This window comes from Cottoperca gobio, chromosome 17 (genome assembly GCF_900634415.1).
Source record: "Cottoperca gobio chromosome 17, fCotGob3.1, whole genome shotgun sequence".
Classification (NCBI taxonomy): domain Eukaryota; kingdom Metazoa; phylum Chordata; class Actinopteri; order Perciformes; family Bovichtidae; genus Cottoperca; species Cottoperca gobio.
The window spans coordinates 23353902-23373092 of NC_041371.1; the positions used below are offsets into that span (position 1 = coordinate 23353902).

Sequence of the window (19191 nt, forward strand, 5' to 3'; positions counted from 1 at the left end):
GTCAATCAGCTACATATTATGGACCTATTGTCTGTGTTCATGCTTGGTATTTCTGAAAATGAGGGTCCTTCTTAATTGATTCCCATGTCCTGATTCCAATATGGCAGCTGCCATACCTTCCCAAACGTATTGACGGCCACGGCTTGAGGGATAACTAGTTGTCGTTAACACACACTGCTTGTAGGATATGTATGTGTTTGAACAGGGAAAGTGTCACGGACGTCAGGACTCAGAGATGGAATTGACAATAGTTTATTAGGCTCAGCCAGCGAGCAGATGGAAACACCATACAGACAGGGGAGGGGTGAACACAAGGATCAGGAACTCAGGAATACTCAGGCTCTAAGCACTGGAAAATAAGGAGACTGGCGTAAAAGCACAGTGAACTAAAAAGTACAAAACAGGGAGCGTCAAAACAAGGTACACGAGTCGAACTCAGGCAGACAGACGGGCAAAAAGGCAAAAGGCAGGAAAATCGCGTTGCAGAATCTGGGGAGGAAGTCCATGGGGTTTAGTCCACTTTGTACGAGGCCAGATGCGGAGTGAAGGGAGTGAGGAGACTTTATGCTGTGAACACAGGTGCTGGCAATCAGTATTCCGGTGATTGTGGATGCAGTGCAGGTGAGTGAGTGGAGACAGAGGGGGGCGTGGCAGGTGCGAGTTCAGGCACAGACGTGACATTACCCCCCCCTCCAGGGACCGCTCCAGCGGGCCGAGGGTCCCGACGTCGGAGTCGTCGTCTCGGCCTACCACGACCTCGGGGTGCTGGGAGGTGCGGGTGGTCTCGATGGAAGACCTCGAGGAGGGCCGGGTCCAAGATGTCGTCACGAAGGACCCAGGCTCTCTCCTCAGGACCGTAGCCCTCCCAATCGATGAGGTATTCAAGGCGGCCTCGATGACGTCGTGACGCCAGAATCTCCCTTATGGCGTAGACGGGACCCTCTTCCAGCAGGAGCGGCAGGGGGGGTTCGTTCACACCAGGCTCTGAGGGAGAAGTGATTGGAGGGTGATACGGTTTCAGGAGAGACACATGAAATACTGGGTGTATACGGTAGTGAGGTGGCAACTGGAGCTTAAAGGCGACCGCATTTATTTGCTTGATAATGGGAAAGGGACCAATGAAGCGAGGACTTAACTTGCGAGAGGGTAGTCGCATCCTGATGTCCCTGGTGGAGAGCCAAACTTTCTGCCCGACGGAGAAGGCGGGGTTAGGTCCCCGTCGGACATCAGCCTGGCGTTGGTGGCGTCGGACTGCCCTCTGCAGGTGGTGATGTGCCTCGTTCCAGACCCTCTCACTCTGCTGGTACCAGTGGTTAACAGCGGGGACTGTGGAAGGTTCGCACGTCCAGGGAAACAGTGGTGGTTGGTAACCGAGTACGCACTGGAAAGGGGTGAGCCCCGTAGTGGCCTGACGGAGGGAATTCTGTGCGTACTCGGCCCAAGGGAGAAACTGGCTCCAGCTGTGCTGATGGTTGTGGCAGAAGGTTCGTAGATACCGGCTGACCTCTTGCACTTTCCTCTCAGTCTGCCCATTGGTCTGTGGATGGTAACCAGACGTCAGGCTCACACCTAGGCACGAGAAAAAGGCTCTCCAGAACCGGGAAATGAACTGTGGTCCACGGTCCGAGACCACGTCCTCTGGTAGACCGAAATGGCGGAAGACATGGTCAAACAGGGCGGAGGCAGAGTCGGCAGCTGTGGGAATACGTTTTAAAGGGATGAGTTTACAGGATTTTGAAAAACGATCTACTATAATGAAAATGCAGGTGAACCCATGTGATGGAGGCAGGTCTGTGACGAAGTCTACGCCTAGATGTGACCATGGTCTCTGGGGAATGGGCAGAGGTTTTAATTTGCCGGCTGGTAACTGGCGAGGAGTCTTCGCCATGGCGCATGCCGCGCATCCGGCTACGAACCTTCTGACCATCTTAGCCATGCCTGGCCACCAGAAGCGTTCCTGCAGGAGTGAAAGGGTTTGATTGGCCCCAGGGTGACCTGTGAGTAGACGCCATTACCTGATCTCGCAGAGTGGCTGGGATGTATGTCTTATTGGCTGGGGTGCCCGGCGGAGCTGGATCATCGACTTGGGCTTGAGTGATGTGTTCGTCCAGGGCCCATATGATCGGGGCAGCGATCAGGCGATCTTCGACGCGTCATGGATGCGAGAGAGAGCGTCCGCCTGGATGTTCTTGGGTCCTGGACGGTACGTGAGGGTAAAATTAAATCGGGTGAAGAAGAGGGCCCACCTGGCTTGTCGGGGGTTCAGACGACGTGCCTGACGTATGTACTCTAAGTTCTTATGATCTGTGAGCACGACGAAAGGATGACGCGCCCCCTCTAGCCAGTGTCGCCACTCCTCTAACGCTAGTTTTACTGCCAGGAGCTCTCGATTCCCAATATCGTAATTTAGCTCCGCCGGGGTGAACTTCTTTGAGAAAAAGGCGCATGGATGGCGACGAGGTGGAACGCCCGAGCGCTGAGACAGCACCGCACCCACTCCCGTGCTGGAGGCGTCTACTTCCACTAGAAACGGAATGCTGGGGTCAGGCAGGGCGAGAATGGGTGCGGACATGAAGGTTCTCTTCAGCAGGGCGAATGCGGCGGCTGCCTCAGGGTTCCATAACAGGGACTTCGGCTTACCTCGGAGAAGTGTGGTCAGGGGAGCAGTAATCTGGCTGTAGCCCTTTAGGAACCGGCGATAGAAGTTGGCGAATCCCAAGAATCGTTGTAGCTCTTTTACCATCTTAGGTGGGGTCCAGGTGTTGATGACCTCCACTTTCCCCTCGTCCATACTGATTCCGGAGGCAGTGACGTTGTACCCTAGGAAAGACATGTGATCAGAGTGGAAGGAGCACTTCTCAGCCTTGGCAAAGAGGTGGTGTTCACGGAGCTTGTGAAGAACGAGGGACACATGATGGGAATGTTCGGTCTCGTTCCGAGAGTAGACCAGGATGTCATCAAGGTACACTATCACAAACCGATGCAAATACTCCCGGAACACCTCGTTCATAAAACCCTGGAACACAGAAGGGGCGTTGGCCTACCCGAAGGGCATGACGCAATACTCGTAGTGGCCACTAGGGGTGATGAAGGCCGTCTTCCACTCGTCCCCCTCACGTATCCGGATCAGATTGTATGCACTCCGGAGGTCGAGCTTCGTGAACATCTGTGCTCCTTGCAGTTGTTCCAGAGCCGATGGAACGAGGGGAAGAGGGTAACGATTCTTGATGGTGATCTTATTTAAACCACGGTAATCAATGCAGGGCCGAAGTCCACCGTCCTTCTTCACGAAGAAAAAACTAGAAGCAGCCGGAGAGGTGGAGTGACGAATGTAGCCCTGCTGAAGAGCCTCAGTCACGTACTCCTCCATGGCCTTCAGCTCAGGCAAAGCGAGGGGGTAGATTCTCCCACGAGGCACAGGCTCACCGGGCAGCAGGTCAATGCAGCAGTCCCCTGGTCGGTGTGGGGGGAGGTGTGCTGCGCGCTGCGGGCAGAAGACATCTTTAAACTGGGAGTAGCGAGGAGGAATGTCAAGGCTGACCTGGTCGACGGGACTCTCGATGGAGGTGGCGTGCAGGCCAATACGTGCAGGAACAGGTGCGTAGCGTGAGGAATGGCGGCGTGCAGCAGTGCGGCGTGGAGTGACAGCAGGCAGGCACCGGCCGAAGCATCTCGGACCCCACAGAGTCACCTCTCCCAGCACAGCGATGGAGAATGCAGGATCAGCCAGGGTCGCCCGAGGATGACGTCAGCAGTCGACCCCTCCAGTAGGAGAAATTGTATCTGCTCCCTGTGGAAAAGGCCGACTTCGAGCAGGACTGGAGAGGAGAGGTGCCGTACTTGCTTAGTGAGGGGGCGACCAGTGATGGTGTGGACAGAGAACGAAGTGGGGCTCGAGGACTTAGGCAGACCTATCTGCTGGCAGAGAGCCCCGGAGATGAAGTTGCCGGCGGACCCCGAGTCGATGAGAGCCTTGGCTGGAAAGGAACCAGAGGGAGTAGTCAGGGTTACCGGGACCAACAGAGGTTTACAGACAAAGACATCTTCTTGAAACGCACTCACCCGGGCTTGTGGGGGTCGTAGAGGACATGTCACCACGACATGTCCTCGCGCTCCGCAGTAAAGGCATAAGCCCTGAGTGATGCGGCGGCTTCTCTCCTCAGGGGTGAGTCTCAGGGAGTCCACGCTCATGGGCTCGGGCTCCTCTCCCTGGTAGGCGGGGTACCGGGCTGGCGCAGGGAACTGGGCAGCGCTCGGGACTGGACAGTATGCAGTGGCTGGTCTTGTAGGCAATGTTCACGGCGGTTGGCGACCCGAATGGCGAGCTGGATGAAACGTTCCAGCCCGACCGAGTCGTCATAACCGGAGAGATGGAGTCGGAGGGTTGGCTCTAATCCTTGCCTGAAGACGGTCAACAGGGCCGCCTCGTTCCAGCCACTTTCGGCCCCCAGCGTGCGGAACTGCAGGGTATACTCCAAAATCGGCGTACGGCCTTGACGAAGTCGGAGAAGGCGCACCTGCGTCGAAGTATCGCCTGGTGGTGCGTCGAAGACCTCCTTGAAGTGCTGCACAAAAGCAGCATAGGAAGCAGTGATGGGCCCGCTCTGCTGCCACACGGACTCTGCCCACTGGAGTGCTCTACCCTGGAGTAGAGAGACGACGAACGCCACCTTCGATCTCTCGGTGGGGTAGCGATTGGGTTCCATCTCCAGGATGAGGTCACATTGGAACAGGAATCCGCGGCACGCAGATGAGGAGGTCCCGGTGAACGGAGGCGGTCGCACGGCTCGGTCGGTGTGGGCGACCGGGGCAGGAGCAGGCGCTGGAGCGGGCATGGTGTTGACTGCGGCGAGGAGAACCACGACGAATCTCCTCGACGAGACCCTGGAACGGGTCTCCCGTGGCGGTGGGAGCGGGGGTGACAGAGGAAGCGGAGGTGGCTCCGCTGGCTGAATCCATCGTTTTGTAGATCTGGCCTTCTGTCACGGACGTCAGGACTCAGAGATGGAATTGACAATAGTTTATTAGGCTCAGCCAGCGAGCAGATGGAAACACCATACAGACAGGGGAGGGGTGAACACAAGGATAAGGAACTCAGGAATACTCAGGCTCTAAGCACTGGAAAATAAGGAGACTGGCGTAAAAGCACAGTGAACTAAAAAGTACAAAACAGGGAGCGTCAAAACAAGGTACACGAGTCGAACTCGGAACAAACGAGAACCAACGGAGCAAACAGAAAACGGTACGATACCGGGATCAGGCAGACAGACGGGCAAAAAGGCAAAAGGCAGGAAAATCGCGTTGCAGAATCTGGGGAGGAAGTCCATGGGGTTTAGTCCACTTTGTACGAGGCCAGATGTGGAGTGAAGGGAGTGAGGAGACTTTATGCTGTGAACACAGGTGCTGGCAATCAGTATTCCGGTGATTGTGGATGCAGTGCAGGTGAGTGAGTGGAGACAGAGGGGGGCGTGGCAGGTGCGAGTTCAGGCACAGACGTGACAGAAAGATTATGCATCATGTATTGATTACCCTTTTCAGTGACAACAGTAGAAAGTTTCCTGATGATAACAATGCCCTCACACATTTAAATGGAATAGCGAGGAAAACCATAAGATTATTGTTGATGTACAATAATCAAGTTTTAGAATCTGGGAATGGATCAAGAATCATAGTATTTATGTATTTATTCATAAACATATTCAACATTCCCTTTCCTCTTTTTTTTGTTTACCACTTGTCCTTACCATGAGTGTTGTAACTGCACATTTTTGATATGTACATTTCTTATGAAATGCAATAAGAAATTTAAAAAGAAGTAAAACAAGTTGATTAGCTAAAATCATTTGGTATTAATGCAAAAATTAAACAGGCTTCGTCAACGGAAGATGTCTCCCAACTAATGATTTGTCATTGGGTCTTGTTAGCTATAATGAGTTAGTTAATAAACTGATATGTCTTACTAACTTATTATTAACCATTGTAAATTGTCCAGTAAAAATGAATAATATTATTCAATCTTTTCATCACTATTGTGATTTGTATTTGTTTTCCCCTCTTTTTGCTAACTCTTAACCTTTAAACTGCAACGCACTATGTGTGTTTAAGTGAGTTAGTTTGTTACAGTGTGTGTACATTCAATTTACATCTAACTGTAATTTAAAAAAAGTGAAAAAGTAGGCCTACTCACACTCCAAGTCCCACAATACCTTGCGTGGCAGAGGAGACGCTTGGGGCTGGGAGTGGTTGATTGGCTGTCACGTGGCACATCCGGCTTGTCCGTGTTGGTCCGCGTTTAGCTTGAGTGTTATGTGAAAAGCGTTACCCGCTTTGTTTTTGTCTCCCAATGCTACAAAAAGGGCTGAGCCTTTCCCAGGAAGCGCACCGAACACTGTAACTCTGCTCAGCAAACTTCATGGTACGTCCACTGTCTCCGTGAGATTCATGTCGCTTTTATCAACTTTACCGTGATAACGTTAACACGCGTCTGATTAGAGCAGAGTATATCTGCTGTCTGTGGTAACGGTTGTCTACGTGGTGAGCAAAGGTCTCGATAGACGCTGATAAGGTTACAGCAGGAAGGACTGTAAGGAAGTAGGACTGTTGAACAAACTCGGTACATTAGCTCATATAACTTCTATCCAGGTAAGTTAGAAGCTCAATTCGATTTAACACTTATTGTCAAGCTGAGTCCTATCTGGCACTTATTTTCCGCTTTCATGCGGAAGTCTGTGTTTGTGTTCAGTTTATCGCTCAGTGATAAGTAAGGTCATTGTGGCTTTTAAAGGAAAGTCGAGTAAACCCGTTAATCCGTTAGAACATATTCAGTGCATGTTATTGACTTAAATGTGTTTCCACGTGTTAAGCTCATTATAACTATTCTCACAAAATGTACACCACTTTAATTTTTCAAAGTATGTTCTAGTTCACATAGTTACAGTATTGGTTACAGAGTCATGAGTTTTTAGTTCGTTTTTAATTTACATGCATAATATTTGTTGATAACACATGCAAATAGTAAAATCTAATTAAGTGATTAGTTGATTAATAGATAAGTCAATTAGCAGGAAACTGCATCTCCTCTTGAGAGCAAGTTAGTTAGTAGTTAAGGATTTTAATTAAAAGCTCAACAACTTTAACTCATTAACCCATAGAGACCCACATAGACCCATGTTGTCTTTTTTAGGGGAGGAAAGGTAATCTTTAGGGGGAGATAGCAGATCCACAGTATATGTCCCATAGAAGTGGTGTATCTGAGAGGCCTAAAGATTAATGCCAAGATGTTGAGATGATGCTTAGTGTCAATATTTTCTATTCATAAATCTGTAATAAACATTTTATTTTGGTTAGTATCCTATTTCGATTGAAAGTTTAGAGTATATAAGGGCATGGAAAATGATGATCTGTATGATGACCATCCCCATGCTCTTTTATGTCTTATGTTTTATAAGGGGTTGCAGTAATGTTTGATTTGATACTATTTGTTGCAAAGGTTTTGTGCTTAATTTAACATATTTTGACCACTCAAGAAGGAATAAGAATTGTAAAAAATCCCTCAAAGACACATGACTGTGTGAACACCACGTGTGGTCGGTACATTGATTTGTACAGTGTGAGCACACAGCCTGATTACAATGTGTAAGCTTGTGTTTGTGAAAGGCTTTTGGTAACAAACCAATTTCCTTCATCTCATTTTGCTTCGAATGCTGCTTAGTTCTGATCAGTGCACAGAAATATGTAACATCCCGCTTTTCCAACGGACCGCTTGCCCACCTCAGACCAGTAGAGAAAACCACACAGACAAAAGGTGTCTAATGTTTGTAGGTTGATGATGTCAGTGGAGGCAGAAAGAAAACGCTAGAAGAATTAAAGATAGATCGACAACATAAAAAAGTATTATTGATTTAGAGCACAAAAAGTAATCATTAACATTATGCAAATATTTAAACTTTTGACTTGAGTTCACCCTGCTGTCCCAGTTTCTCTCTGATGTGTCCTCTGTCTTTCCCTTCCTTTTTAGCTCCATCATGAATTTCTTCCTAGAAACAATGCAAGTCCTCCTGCTGTCCATCTGGTACAATGTGGAATCCTTCATCCACCTCTTTGTGCCCATGAAGAAGAAGAACATAGCTGGCGAGGTGGTGCTGATCTCGGGGGCAGGTAGTGGGATTGGTCGCCTCATGGCTCAGGAGTTTGCTGCTCTTGGCACTGTGCTGGTGTTGTGGGATATTAACCAGGAGGGGATGAAAGAAACAGCCAGACTGGCTAAACAGAGCGGAGCCAGCAGAGTCCACTACTATCTGTGTGACTGCAGCGACAAGAGCGAGGTTTACAGAGTGGCAGACCAGGTAAGGATCTCTATATCTATATCTATCTCTATATCTATCTCTATATCTATCTCTATATCTATCTCTAAAAATATTAACGCAGATGAATCGCGCTCTGGGAGCACAGAGCTTTGACAGCTCGCGTCGGGCCGAACCACGCCCCTTAACTGTGATATAATGACCATATACCACAGCCTGTCGTGAGCTATTGCATATATATATATATATATATATATATCTCTATCTATATATCTCTATATATATATCTCTATATATATCTATCTCTATCTATATATCTCTATATATATATCTCTATATATATCTATATCTATCTCTATCTATATATCTCTATATATATATCTCTATATATATATATATATATATATATATATATATATATATATATATATATATATATATATATATATATATATATATATATATATATATATATATATATATAGAGAGAGAGATATAGAGATAGATCTCTCTATCTATATATATATATATATATATATATATATATATATATATATATATATATATATATATATATAGAGAGAGATATAGAGATAGATCTCTCTATCTATATATATATATATATATATATATATATATAGAGAGAGATATAGAGATAGATCTCTCTATCTATATATCTATATATCTCTCTATCTATATATCTATATATCTCTATCTATATCTATATATATCTATATCTCTATCTATATATCTCTATCTCTATCTCTGTATTTTCTACGAAGTGGAATAAATGTTCAATTGTAGGTCAAAGCCACAGTGAGATGTCACAAGCACTTAAACTGTTAAAACAAACCTGTTTTAAAATATACAGCTGGAAAACATGTAAATAGCCGAGAACAATGATCGTAGTTCTTCTACAGTTTAACAAAATACACAGTTGTACAAATAACAATAAAAATGTAAAGGGAACAAAAGTAAAAACTGGCCTATCCTGTTTGAAGATGTACAGCTGCACAATATATCAACATAAGTGAAAAAGACTAGCATGAAGCCTAGTATTAGAATTATTGGCTATTTAATTAAATGCAATTTTCTGAAGTGGTCCCAGTAATATTTGTTTTTAAAATGTACTGGAGTAGCATATCACAGCTATGTTTACTGCTTTAACTGCTTTAATTGAATCTGTTCAACAATATAATCATGCTATTTTTAAACTTTTTTTTTTGTTCTGGATTGCTCATCTAAAGTGTTGTTGTGAAATGAATGTTAAACAGAACAGACCTAGGTTGCATCCCATGATAATTCTGAACACGCAAACTGAAACCTACACTGTACATTTACTACCACTTGTCAACTTTACTGCCAACACACCAGACTCCAGCCTGAAGTATATAAAGTTAGTTTACGCTGATTTGCAAATTGGTTCTGCATTTGGCAAACGACCAGCGGCCGGATCCATTGAACCAACTCGTGTTGGATTTCAAGTCTACTTCATCCAGTGGCTTTAATGGAGGACCAGAGAGCCCATCCAAAACCACTGTCAAGTCCCAGGGGCCTTAATCTTCAAACCCCACATTACATGCAGCAATGGCAGCAAAGTAAACCATAATAATATATAAATAATTACAATATAAGCCTCAATGCTGTCAGTGCTTCAATACAGCCACGAGGTGGCCACAAAAGTCACACAAACATGTGTGAGATGGCTGCTTTCTCTTCCCTAAGCTTCCCTGTGATTGTCAGAGTAAAATTGACTCTGAACTGCAAGTAACTAAAATCCGCTAAAAGAAATGCCGTGGTGAAATCTTTTAGCAAGACCATAGGCTTAGATGACTGTAAATTGTGACGTTTGACTCGTTTCCCTATTATTAGAGTCCGCTGTGCGTCTGAAGTCAAGGTACGTTTAGGTGATTCAGAAAGTTTGCGAAATTCCAGTTCTTTTTATTACAGTTCATTTAGCTGATGCTTTTGTCTTAACCAGACCGATGGAAGAAATATCCCAGATCTTTCGAACAAAACCTGCTCATATATTTCTGAAGGTTTTATTTCCGTGACTTGCATATCATGCACATCTTCTATAAATAGACAATCTTCGATCGCAACATTTTGTACCTACACTTTAGACACTTTAGACACTTGAGACACTGTGAGACAGCCTGGGCGAAGGTATGCCTAGGGGCCGGTGGACACGGAGGCTCAGCCTCCCGGTGAATGACCTCCTTCTCCCTGTCTAACAGGTCGGTCAGGTTGAGCCATCTGACTCTTTCCTGCATCACCATCATCCCAATAGATTTGCATGTGGCTTTGACCGCACAGCTCTACACGGAAAGACAAATATCCTTAATCATAGTAATCTATTCGCACAAAGCAGGTTCAGGCTTTGCTGGCTACGCCGCAAGCATGGAGGAAACATTCAGCTCCCGGACAGCCAATGCTGCCATTTTGTAGGCCCTCTCAGTCATGGCAGACTGGAAACGGTTTAGGATTCATGGAAGACACCAACTTTTGCCCCGGGTGGAGGTGGGCTGCAGTTAACTGCTCCATGGGGGTATTTGAGTAATACTTTCTCCATGCTCTCAAAATCCAGGCAGGAAGTCCTACTTGGGGAAGATGGATCTGTCCGATACGGAAATCGTGTTCATCAGACAATCAGGATTGGCGTAATGAGATTTATACTTCTGTGGAAAATGCAAGGAGGCATATCCCATAGTGAGACATCGAAACCAATGCTATGAATAAAAACTAACATTGAAAACTACTAAGACCACAGCAATAATTCACCAGATGAAAACTGAATGAATAGATAATGATTAAGTCAAATAATTGATAAACTATTAAAGCGATTCCTCAGCACACCACGGGTGTCTACCTGTTCGAGTGCTAACAGGATCCTGTGCTCAGCAGACAGATGCCTTCAGCCAACGTTATTTGTAAAACATGTAAAATACCTATCGTCTCACGGCTATTTGTAGTAGTAACTGTTTACACCCTGTGGTCAACATAAATGTTAATCTTGGATCAGGCTACAAGTCAGAGATGATGAATGCTCTACTGTTGAAATGCTGATTAGTGTTGATGGAGGTCCAAAAAAGGAAAGATAAAACGGTTTTCAAATCCAGCCAGTATAGGGTAGACATACTCAAAAAAGAAGGGTCCCCATTCTGCCTACCATGCTCTGATTCCTGCGCTGAGAAAACAACACCAGACTTCTTTAATCCCTGATGTGCGTGTTTATTCAGAGGTCTGGAACCAGGCAAGAAAACTGGGACAGTCACTGTTGATTTTCACTCTTACTACCACTAGGAGGCACCACAAGAAGACGGTTTTAAAATCTATGGGCTTCAAAGTATTTGTGTTCTTCTATTTGAACACACTTGCATTAGTGTGAATGGAGAACCAAAGAACGGTGTCTTAACAAGTATCTACACCCTCCTCTGCTCAGACGAGCATAAAATATATAAATACTATAAAATTGTGCCATATCATTAAAAAGTGCATATCTACAAATGGGGACCAGTCGCACCAATATAACAAGCATATTGTGTCCATTACTCCCACCAACATTAGTTTTGGGCCAATAGAAACTGATATGATTGTCACATTGCGTCAATCAGTCACTTCACTCAGGATGCAACAAACTGTTCCTGCTTCTGCTTAGCTTGGCTTATTAGCAGCTACCAGGTGAGCATAGAACAGCAAGGGACACTAAAACCAAAGTAGCTAAATTTAGAAAATATGAAAACGGTTCCATTGAGTTTGGTTTTATTCAAATTAAAATATTCTGTTTATCAGGTCTGAAGTATTCAGGTTGAAAAGTTTTAGAATACAAATAATTCCAATGGCGTCTTGGAGTACAAATGGTAGAAAGCAATGCCCTTGGAAAATATACTCTCCTGTAAGGAGCCTTTAGCCCAAAAAAGTTTTGAGAAACCTGATGTAAAGAACCTAATTCCTGGAATGGTTTTGTTATTCTGTGTCTCAACAGTCTTCTGCTTCGTAACATTTCGTAACATTTCAAGACAAAATGTGTACATCTGGGAGTTCTGTCTGCCCTTGGGAATATCTTTTGCATCAGACATAACAGACACATTCCTTTGCTCCATGCAGGTAAAGCGAGAGGTGGGAGACGTCAGCATTCTGGTGAACAATGCTGGGATAGTGACAGGAAAGAAGTTCATGGATGCTCCTGATTCCCTTATTGAGAAGACGGTGGAGGTCAATACTATGGCCCACTTCTGGGTCAGTCACACACAGCAGGCAGCTCCAAGATCACTGCACAGCTGAGCTTTGGATCCAAATGATTTTTGATGGCAACCTTTTCCTGATTGAACATGTATATAGAGGCAGATCAGTCAGTATTGGGGAATGAGATGCATTTAGAAGCAAAACATTGAATTGAATTTAGATTTTCTTTGTCAAAATAATCCACATAATAAATGTGAACCAAATGTAGTCTATTTAAGTGTTCTCTGAACTGTCCAATCAAAGCCCTGTTAAGGTTTCTATATTTAGTTTCATACTTGTTGTTTTCATACATGTTTTCTGTCTCTCTCTGCGCAGACCTACAAGGCCTTCCTTCCTGCCATGATAGCCAACAATCACGGCCATCTTGTCAGCATTGCTAGTTCTGCTGGACTCATAGGAGTCAATGGATTGGCAGGTAGGGATGATCCTAATGACTGATTTCACTCTTGTTTATACTGAAGTTCCATAATCAAGCCATGATGTAATGTCAGTGTATCCATCATCCAGCAGCAAAAGTGAACTGCAGACAACATGCTCAGAGCCCTGAAGCCACGCCCCCCTTGTTGCACAGTTATAAAAAATAAAATAATGTTTACGCTTATTAATATAAAACAGACAAAAGTGATGAGAGAGATGCAAGAGGTATGATGGGTGCATCACTTTATTGTGAATGATTCCTCTCCAGGTGATGTGCCGCATCTCACCAATGAAACCTTTTAGGCCTATTTATTTTGTGCATATTTGACAGCATGAATGTTTCTGAAAAACAATATCTTTCCATTTCTCTTATCTTTATTATAGTCGTAGTACCACACACCCTGAACTCTGTCTGAATCGTACTGTTTATCTACACGTAGATAAGTGTGTCCCAACTCCAGGGCTGTGTTGGAACGTCATCTTGCAGGCTTTGATTGATGGACAGAAGATTATTTACGTGTTTCTGATTTGATTATTGTAGATAAGAAAATGATGACGCTCCAGTCAGTTTACTTAACCTGCTCATAGTAGGTAAGGTCATTTACCAAGGTGTGTCATGAAGTGAATGTGAACACATTACAACATGAACATGTAGTTACCGTCACTCAACATTTCTTTTTTTTTGCCAGTAGTAAGATCTGCCAGAATTAATGTTCAATATATTAAAACAATGAACATTATCAACAGTGTGAAGAGGTAACAGTGTTAATGTTATGTCAAAGATGTCTCTGTTGTGTTGCAGAGATATCTACTGACGTTAGCATGCTAACAGCTAGCTGTGCTCCGTCTAGTGCAGTGTTACTCATTGCGCGTCACTCCTGCAGCTCACCAAGCTTTAATTGGTGGCTCGCGTGACAGTGGGCTAAATAAAGGGGTTATAGATATGATTATGGAGTCAATACAGATATTTCATAAAAACACTAAAACCAAGCAGGGCTATTACATACAACCCATTAAAACAGTGTCTGCACTATTAGCCTACAAATAATAGATGATAATTGATAAAAGATGTAAATATAGAAACAAGATATTTAAACTTGCTCAGCGGAACACTGACTCACTGCGGAGTTGCCAGTTGTGGCGGTCTATCAGCACTACAATGGTGAATGTGCTCTTGGACGGGTAGATACATGGTGTGCTAGTATAGAAATAAATAAACTTATGGTCATTAAAAATATCTTATCATAAGCATGCTTACGAATATGGACATTTGCTAAAAAATCATTTATATCGCTAAATTTGAACATTTAAATTGGAGGACACTACGACCAACCTGGCACTTCATACTCGCGTTAGCTTGGCTCCGGTTGACTCGTTTCACCATTTCATGATAGTTAGCGCGTCTTTCTACAGATGTAAAATGGATCGATTTCTTATTAAGGAGTTGCACACCAGTTGGACAGAAACAAAGCGTGACAAACAAGGAACATTAAGATTTGTCTTTGGAGCATCAAACCACAGCGGAATCGAGAGGAAGATGCTGGAGATGTGGTTTGTGGACCGACAACAGCTGCTCCCGTTAAAAAAAGAAAGGTACGAGCCATACAAGACGAAACTTACGCACCTGGAAGAGAAATTAGTAAATAAAATAGAGCAGCTTTCTTCTTCTCTTTCTGGAAAACAAAGGCTCGTACACAGGACAACTAATACAGCTGAACGATTAACTGAGACATCTTTTGAGATCGCATGGAATCGCATGGATTTTGGCTCGGGCAAAAAAACCTTCTCAGACTCAAAAATTGTGAAACACTGCTTTTTGGCTTCAGCAGCTATATTGTTTGCAGAGTTTGACAACATCATCCCAGTATTAAGATAATCCTGCTTTTATTGAATGTATTGGTTGGCTACATTGCATATTGTATGTTCTGGGTGGGCTGACAGGTTGATAAGCAGACATGCTTTTTATGACTGGATGTTGCTTTTCATACTTTGCGGTAAAAGTGGCTCTCCTATTGACTTTGTCCTATCAATGTGGCTCTCATGTAAAACATAGTGAAGACCACTGCTCTAGTCTGTAATACCACTTGTTCCTCTAGAGGTGATAGGTGAGTGAGTGTAGCTGCAGTCTGCCTCAGTACTGGGAACTGATAGAGACCGAAGTGATGTCTTACACTGAAGGTTTATTGGATCTTAATAAAGGAGAACCGAATGAACAATACAAGTGAATACAGAGATGCAGTCACATTGTCTGCCACCATCCATCCTGCCAACCAGCCGCTCTCTCGACATCTATCCTAAACAAGTATAAACTTTGTATATATTGTTTACCTAAAGATGGATCACCTAGATGGCTTCAAATCCTAGTCAACACATTGTGAGAGACTCAGTCAGAGTATCTCCCTGACCTCCAGTCTGAACACACTGGGCCATCTGAACTGTTATCTTGCAGCTGTGGGCCGTCAGCGCCCGTAGACTAGAAGATGAGCGATATGTACGACCTGACCAGAAAAAGAGACACTCAACACGTTAGTGTTTGACTTCAGGCCTACTTAAATATCACTTTTGGTCAAATGTTGCGTATTCTGTTAGTTATAAGTTACCCCTGTGTTCCGTGATTATTATTTTTTAAACCTAAAATGGGTTTGATTGCCAAAGTTTTTACCAAAAGGCTGATTTATAGAATAATCCTTGGCAAACCTTAAACTAAAATCTGGTACATTGGGTAGGGTGGCTGCGTACAGTGTTGTGCTGCATGTGAAGGTGCAGACATGGACAGATGACTCATTTGATGTCATGCAGACCCTCTGGGCTGTTCAGAACAGAAAGAATAGTTTTCCATAATCTTAACAGGCTGGCCTCATGTTTGTGTTTGTCAGTGTGGATGTGGAAAACAGAGCTTTGGACACAATCCCCACCCACCCACAAACACACCCACACATACCCACCTCAAACGCTGCGTGTTGAGCTCTCTGTACGTCACGAGGCAGGGCTCTCAGGATGGCTGCTAATAAACCTTGCACTTCAATTAGTAAGTTTACTGATGGACAAAGTCAGTTGTCAGCAATGGAAAAAAAATCTGTTTATTTTCACGCACAAATAAAGATAGGTCTGAACCATGGATTTGGAGAATCATCACTTTCCTATAAAATGGTCATTCGATCAACCATTTGCCAATTGTCCTGAAAATCTAAGTGTGGCCTTTTTTCTTACTGACTTTTAAGGGAGCATGTGGTTGTGTATCACAAAGTGAGCAAGTCTATTTCTGGGTTTTAGGGATACAATGCTTTTAAAATGCTCATGCTTTCTTCCTTTTCTTTCTGCAGACTACTGTGCCAGTAAGTTTGCAGCCGTAGGTTTTGCAGAGTCTGTGGGTCTGGAGCTTCTGGCCACTGGGAAAGATGGCGTGAAGACAACCATTGTGTGCCCGTACTTCATCAACACTGGAATGTTCGATGGATGTCAAACTAAGTAGGTCTCTTGACATGATTTTCTTTTGACTGTTAAATTTCTACAAGTCTATGCCGTCAAGAGCTGTGGCCGAAGGCGTTATGTTTTCAGGTTTTCGTTACTACATTCGTCCATCCATCAGAATGTCAGTACGTAGGTTCGTCCATCAGTACACAGGTACGTCCGTCCGTCCGTCAGTATTTAGGTACGTCCGTCAGTACGGAGGTGCCTCCATCCGTCAGTGAGTTGATCTGTCAGTTTGTCAATACATCCGTCTGTAAGAGAGTAGGTATTTACGTCAGTCAGTAAGTAGATCTCTGCACGTACGTCAGTGAGTTGGTATGTCCGTCAGTCAATACATCTGTCTGTTGGTAGTTGCGTCCATCCAAACACCGTACAAACGCATTTCATAAACTTTTTATTTATCACAAAGTCTATAATGTTCTGTTTGGATCACTCTGATGGCTTCAAATGATAGGCTATTATCACATCACCTTAGCTGTGCACTGCTTAAATGAACCAATCACACAAGTTCTCTCCATCGCTCACATTATTTTCTCTGCTCTGATCTCACTGTCCTTTTACCTTTCTTTGTTTTCTCCTGTCTTTTTCTTTTTGTACAAATACCATGTCATATAGGGAATCATTCAAATGGATAAAATGTCTCCCTTTCTCTGATCATTTTCAATCCTTGGCTTTAGTATAACATAGCCTGTGTTGAAAGCTTCCTATAGATTATCTTCTCTATTGAGGTGTGTATGCGTTTGTCGGAGTATAACAGCCAATACAGAGTGCCACTAAGCAGTGCTGACTGGGCTGTTTCATAGCCTGGCTGTCATGGCCAGTGTTTAGAAGACTGCTGTCAGATTGACTGACTGACTTGTAAGGGCAGAGTGGAGGAGTGGAGGAGGAGGAGTAAAGAGGAGGTGAAAAACATCCTTTATGTCAATTAGGAACAAAGTCTTATTTGTAATGACAGCCCTGAAAGCTAACGACCTCCAAGGGAAGACACTGGAACCAAAAATAATCAAGGAAATTAAGTACAGAAAAGGAGAGGTACTGAGAGAAAAATAAAGTGTTACATTTTTATGGAGCATGAAATGGAGCAGTAGGATAACAATACAAAAACAAAAGAGAGCAAAGGCATTATTTAATATTTGCTTCATTTGTAGCCTCGTAAACTTTTTATTTCAATTTCGTAGTCTAATGTGTTAGGTGAACAAAATACGTAATCTTAGCAGTCGAGGTCAAACTACCTCCACATAGCACTGTTTGTAAACTCCCATTTTCTTTAATATAAGAGGTATCTCCTGAATCATCTAATTGTGAAGTATTATAAATATAGGATATTTGCTTTGTTTCCACAATAATATTTTCTATTATGTTGAGAAAGTACCGGTCCACACCTGTTGGAGTTCCCTTAATTGCTTTCCATTCGCTGTGAGACACTACATCATTTATTATTTGAAAATATCTAAACCGGTCTTTTAAAGGAAACGCAAAGATTTCAAATGATCTCCTTCTATTATATGATTAATTGTAGCCAGGCCCAAGTCCACCAACTTTTAAAGCCACCACTACACAAAGATGTCAATAATCTGTATTATCTGCTATTGGTATGTCCCTTAAATATTGGACTTGGCCCTCCCCCTTTCCCCGTACATTTTCCGACACATTAAATGTATTTTTAATCAGAATCAGAAATCCTTTATTAGTCCCACTACGGGGAAATGTACCTTGTTACAGCAAAAGACCATATGATGTAAAGTAGCGAGTACACAATAATTAAATAGAATAAAAGTAGTATAAGTACAAAGTCGTTGATAAAAAGTTGTAAAAGTGAGTATTGCACATGACAGTGATAATTGCAGAAAAACTGTCTCTTCCTCTCAGCAGCCGAGATGCTGCTGCCCCAGCAGACCACTCTATAAAAGATAGCAGATGCCACCACAGAGTCAAAGAAGGTCTTAAGGAGCCCCCTGCACTCCAAAAGACCTCAGTCTCCTCAGCAGATAAAGCTGCTCTGTCCCTTCTTAAACAGAGCAGCAGAGTTATCTGACCAGTCCAGTTTGTAATCCAATTGTTTCCAATCTTCATTTTTCCCCCAATGTGCTTCACCAAAGAATATTATTAGTTGAAGTCGAGCCTCTTGAAGCCTAGTTTGTTCAATCTGTACCCACCCTTGTTATATTGGAACTGTGTCTAAGATGTTTGTGGTATATAGTAAGATATGATCAGCAAATAAGGTAATTGTGTAAGGTCACAATTTAAAATTCAAGTCAGTCATTCAAGAGCCAAGAAAATAAATACAAGCTAAAATGGAATAAGACTGGTACAGAATAAAAGTTACAGTGCAGTGTAAGATATGAATAATTATTTGATTTAATAAAAGGCAGTGGAAAACCTATAAGTCTTAAGCCTTTATTTAGAAGAAGTGAGAGCATCAGTGGACCTGCAGTTTGTTCCAGATATATGGGGCGTAAAAACTGTTTTGACAGAAAGCAGACTCGACCCAGATGACCTGAGAGCTCTGGATGGTTAGTGTGTGTGTGTGTGTGTGTGTGTGTGTGTGTGTGTGTGTGTGTGTGTGTGTGTGTGTGTGTGTGTGTGTGTGTGTGTGTGTGTGTGTGTGTGTGTGTGTGTGTGTGTGTGTGTGTGTGTGTGTGTGTGTGTGTGTGTGTGTGTGTGTGTGTGTGTGTGTGTGTGTGTGTGTGTGTGTGTGTGATCTTAGTTATTAATTGAAGAGTTGCAAGTCCATGATCTGAGATGGTTACTGGTT

At 43.7% G+C, this 19191-nt stretch overlaps 1 protein-coding gene across 8 annotated transcripts in view; it reads left to right on the plus strand.

The window, feature by feature from the left end:
- The first annotated feature begins 6239 nt into the window (after positions 1-6239).
- The window catches only part of sdr16c5a (short chain dehydrogenase/reductase family 16C, member 5a), a 34447-nt gene continuing 21495 nt past the window's right edge, over positions 6240-19191 (plus strand). For 4 of the 8 annotated variants that reach the window (XR_003833833.1, XR_003833834.1, XM_029453049.1 and 1 more), the window contains exons 1-5: positions 6241-6415; positions 8018-8345; positions 12411-12542; positions 12864-12963; positions 16289-16433. Coding sequence is in view for 6 of the 8 variants with exons in the window: in XM_029453049.1 (XP_029308909.1) it covers positions 8025-8345; positions 12411-12542; positions 12864-12963; positions 16289-16433 (698 nt within the window). In the remaining 2 variants the exon portion in view is untranslated. Of the gene's footprint in view, positions 6416-6435; positions 6643-8017; positions 8346-12410; positions 12543-12863; positions 12964-16288; positions 16434-19191 lie in introns of those variants that run through there. The other 4 variants (XM_029453053.1, XM_029453051.1, XM_029453054.1 and 1 more) reach the window with 2 other exon arrangements.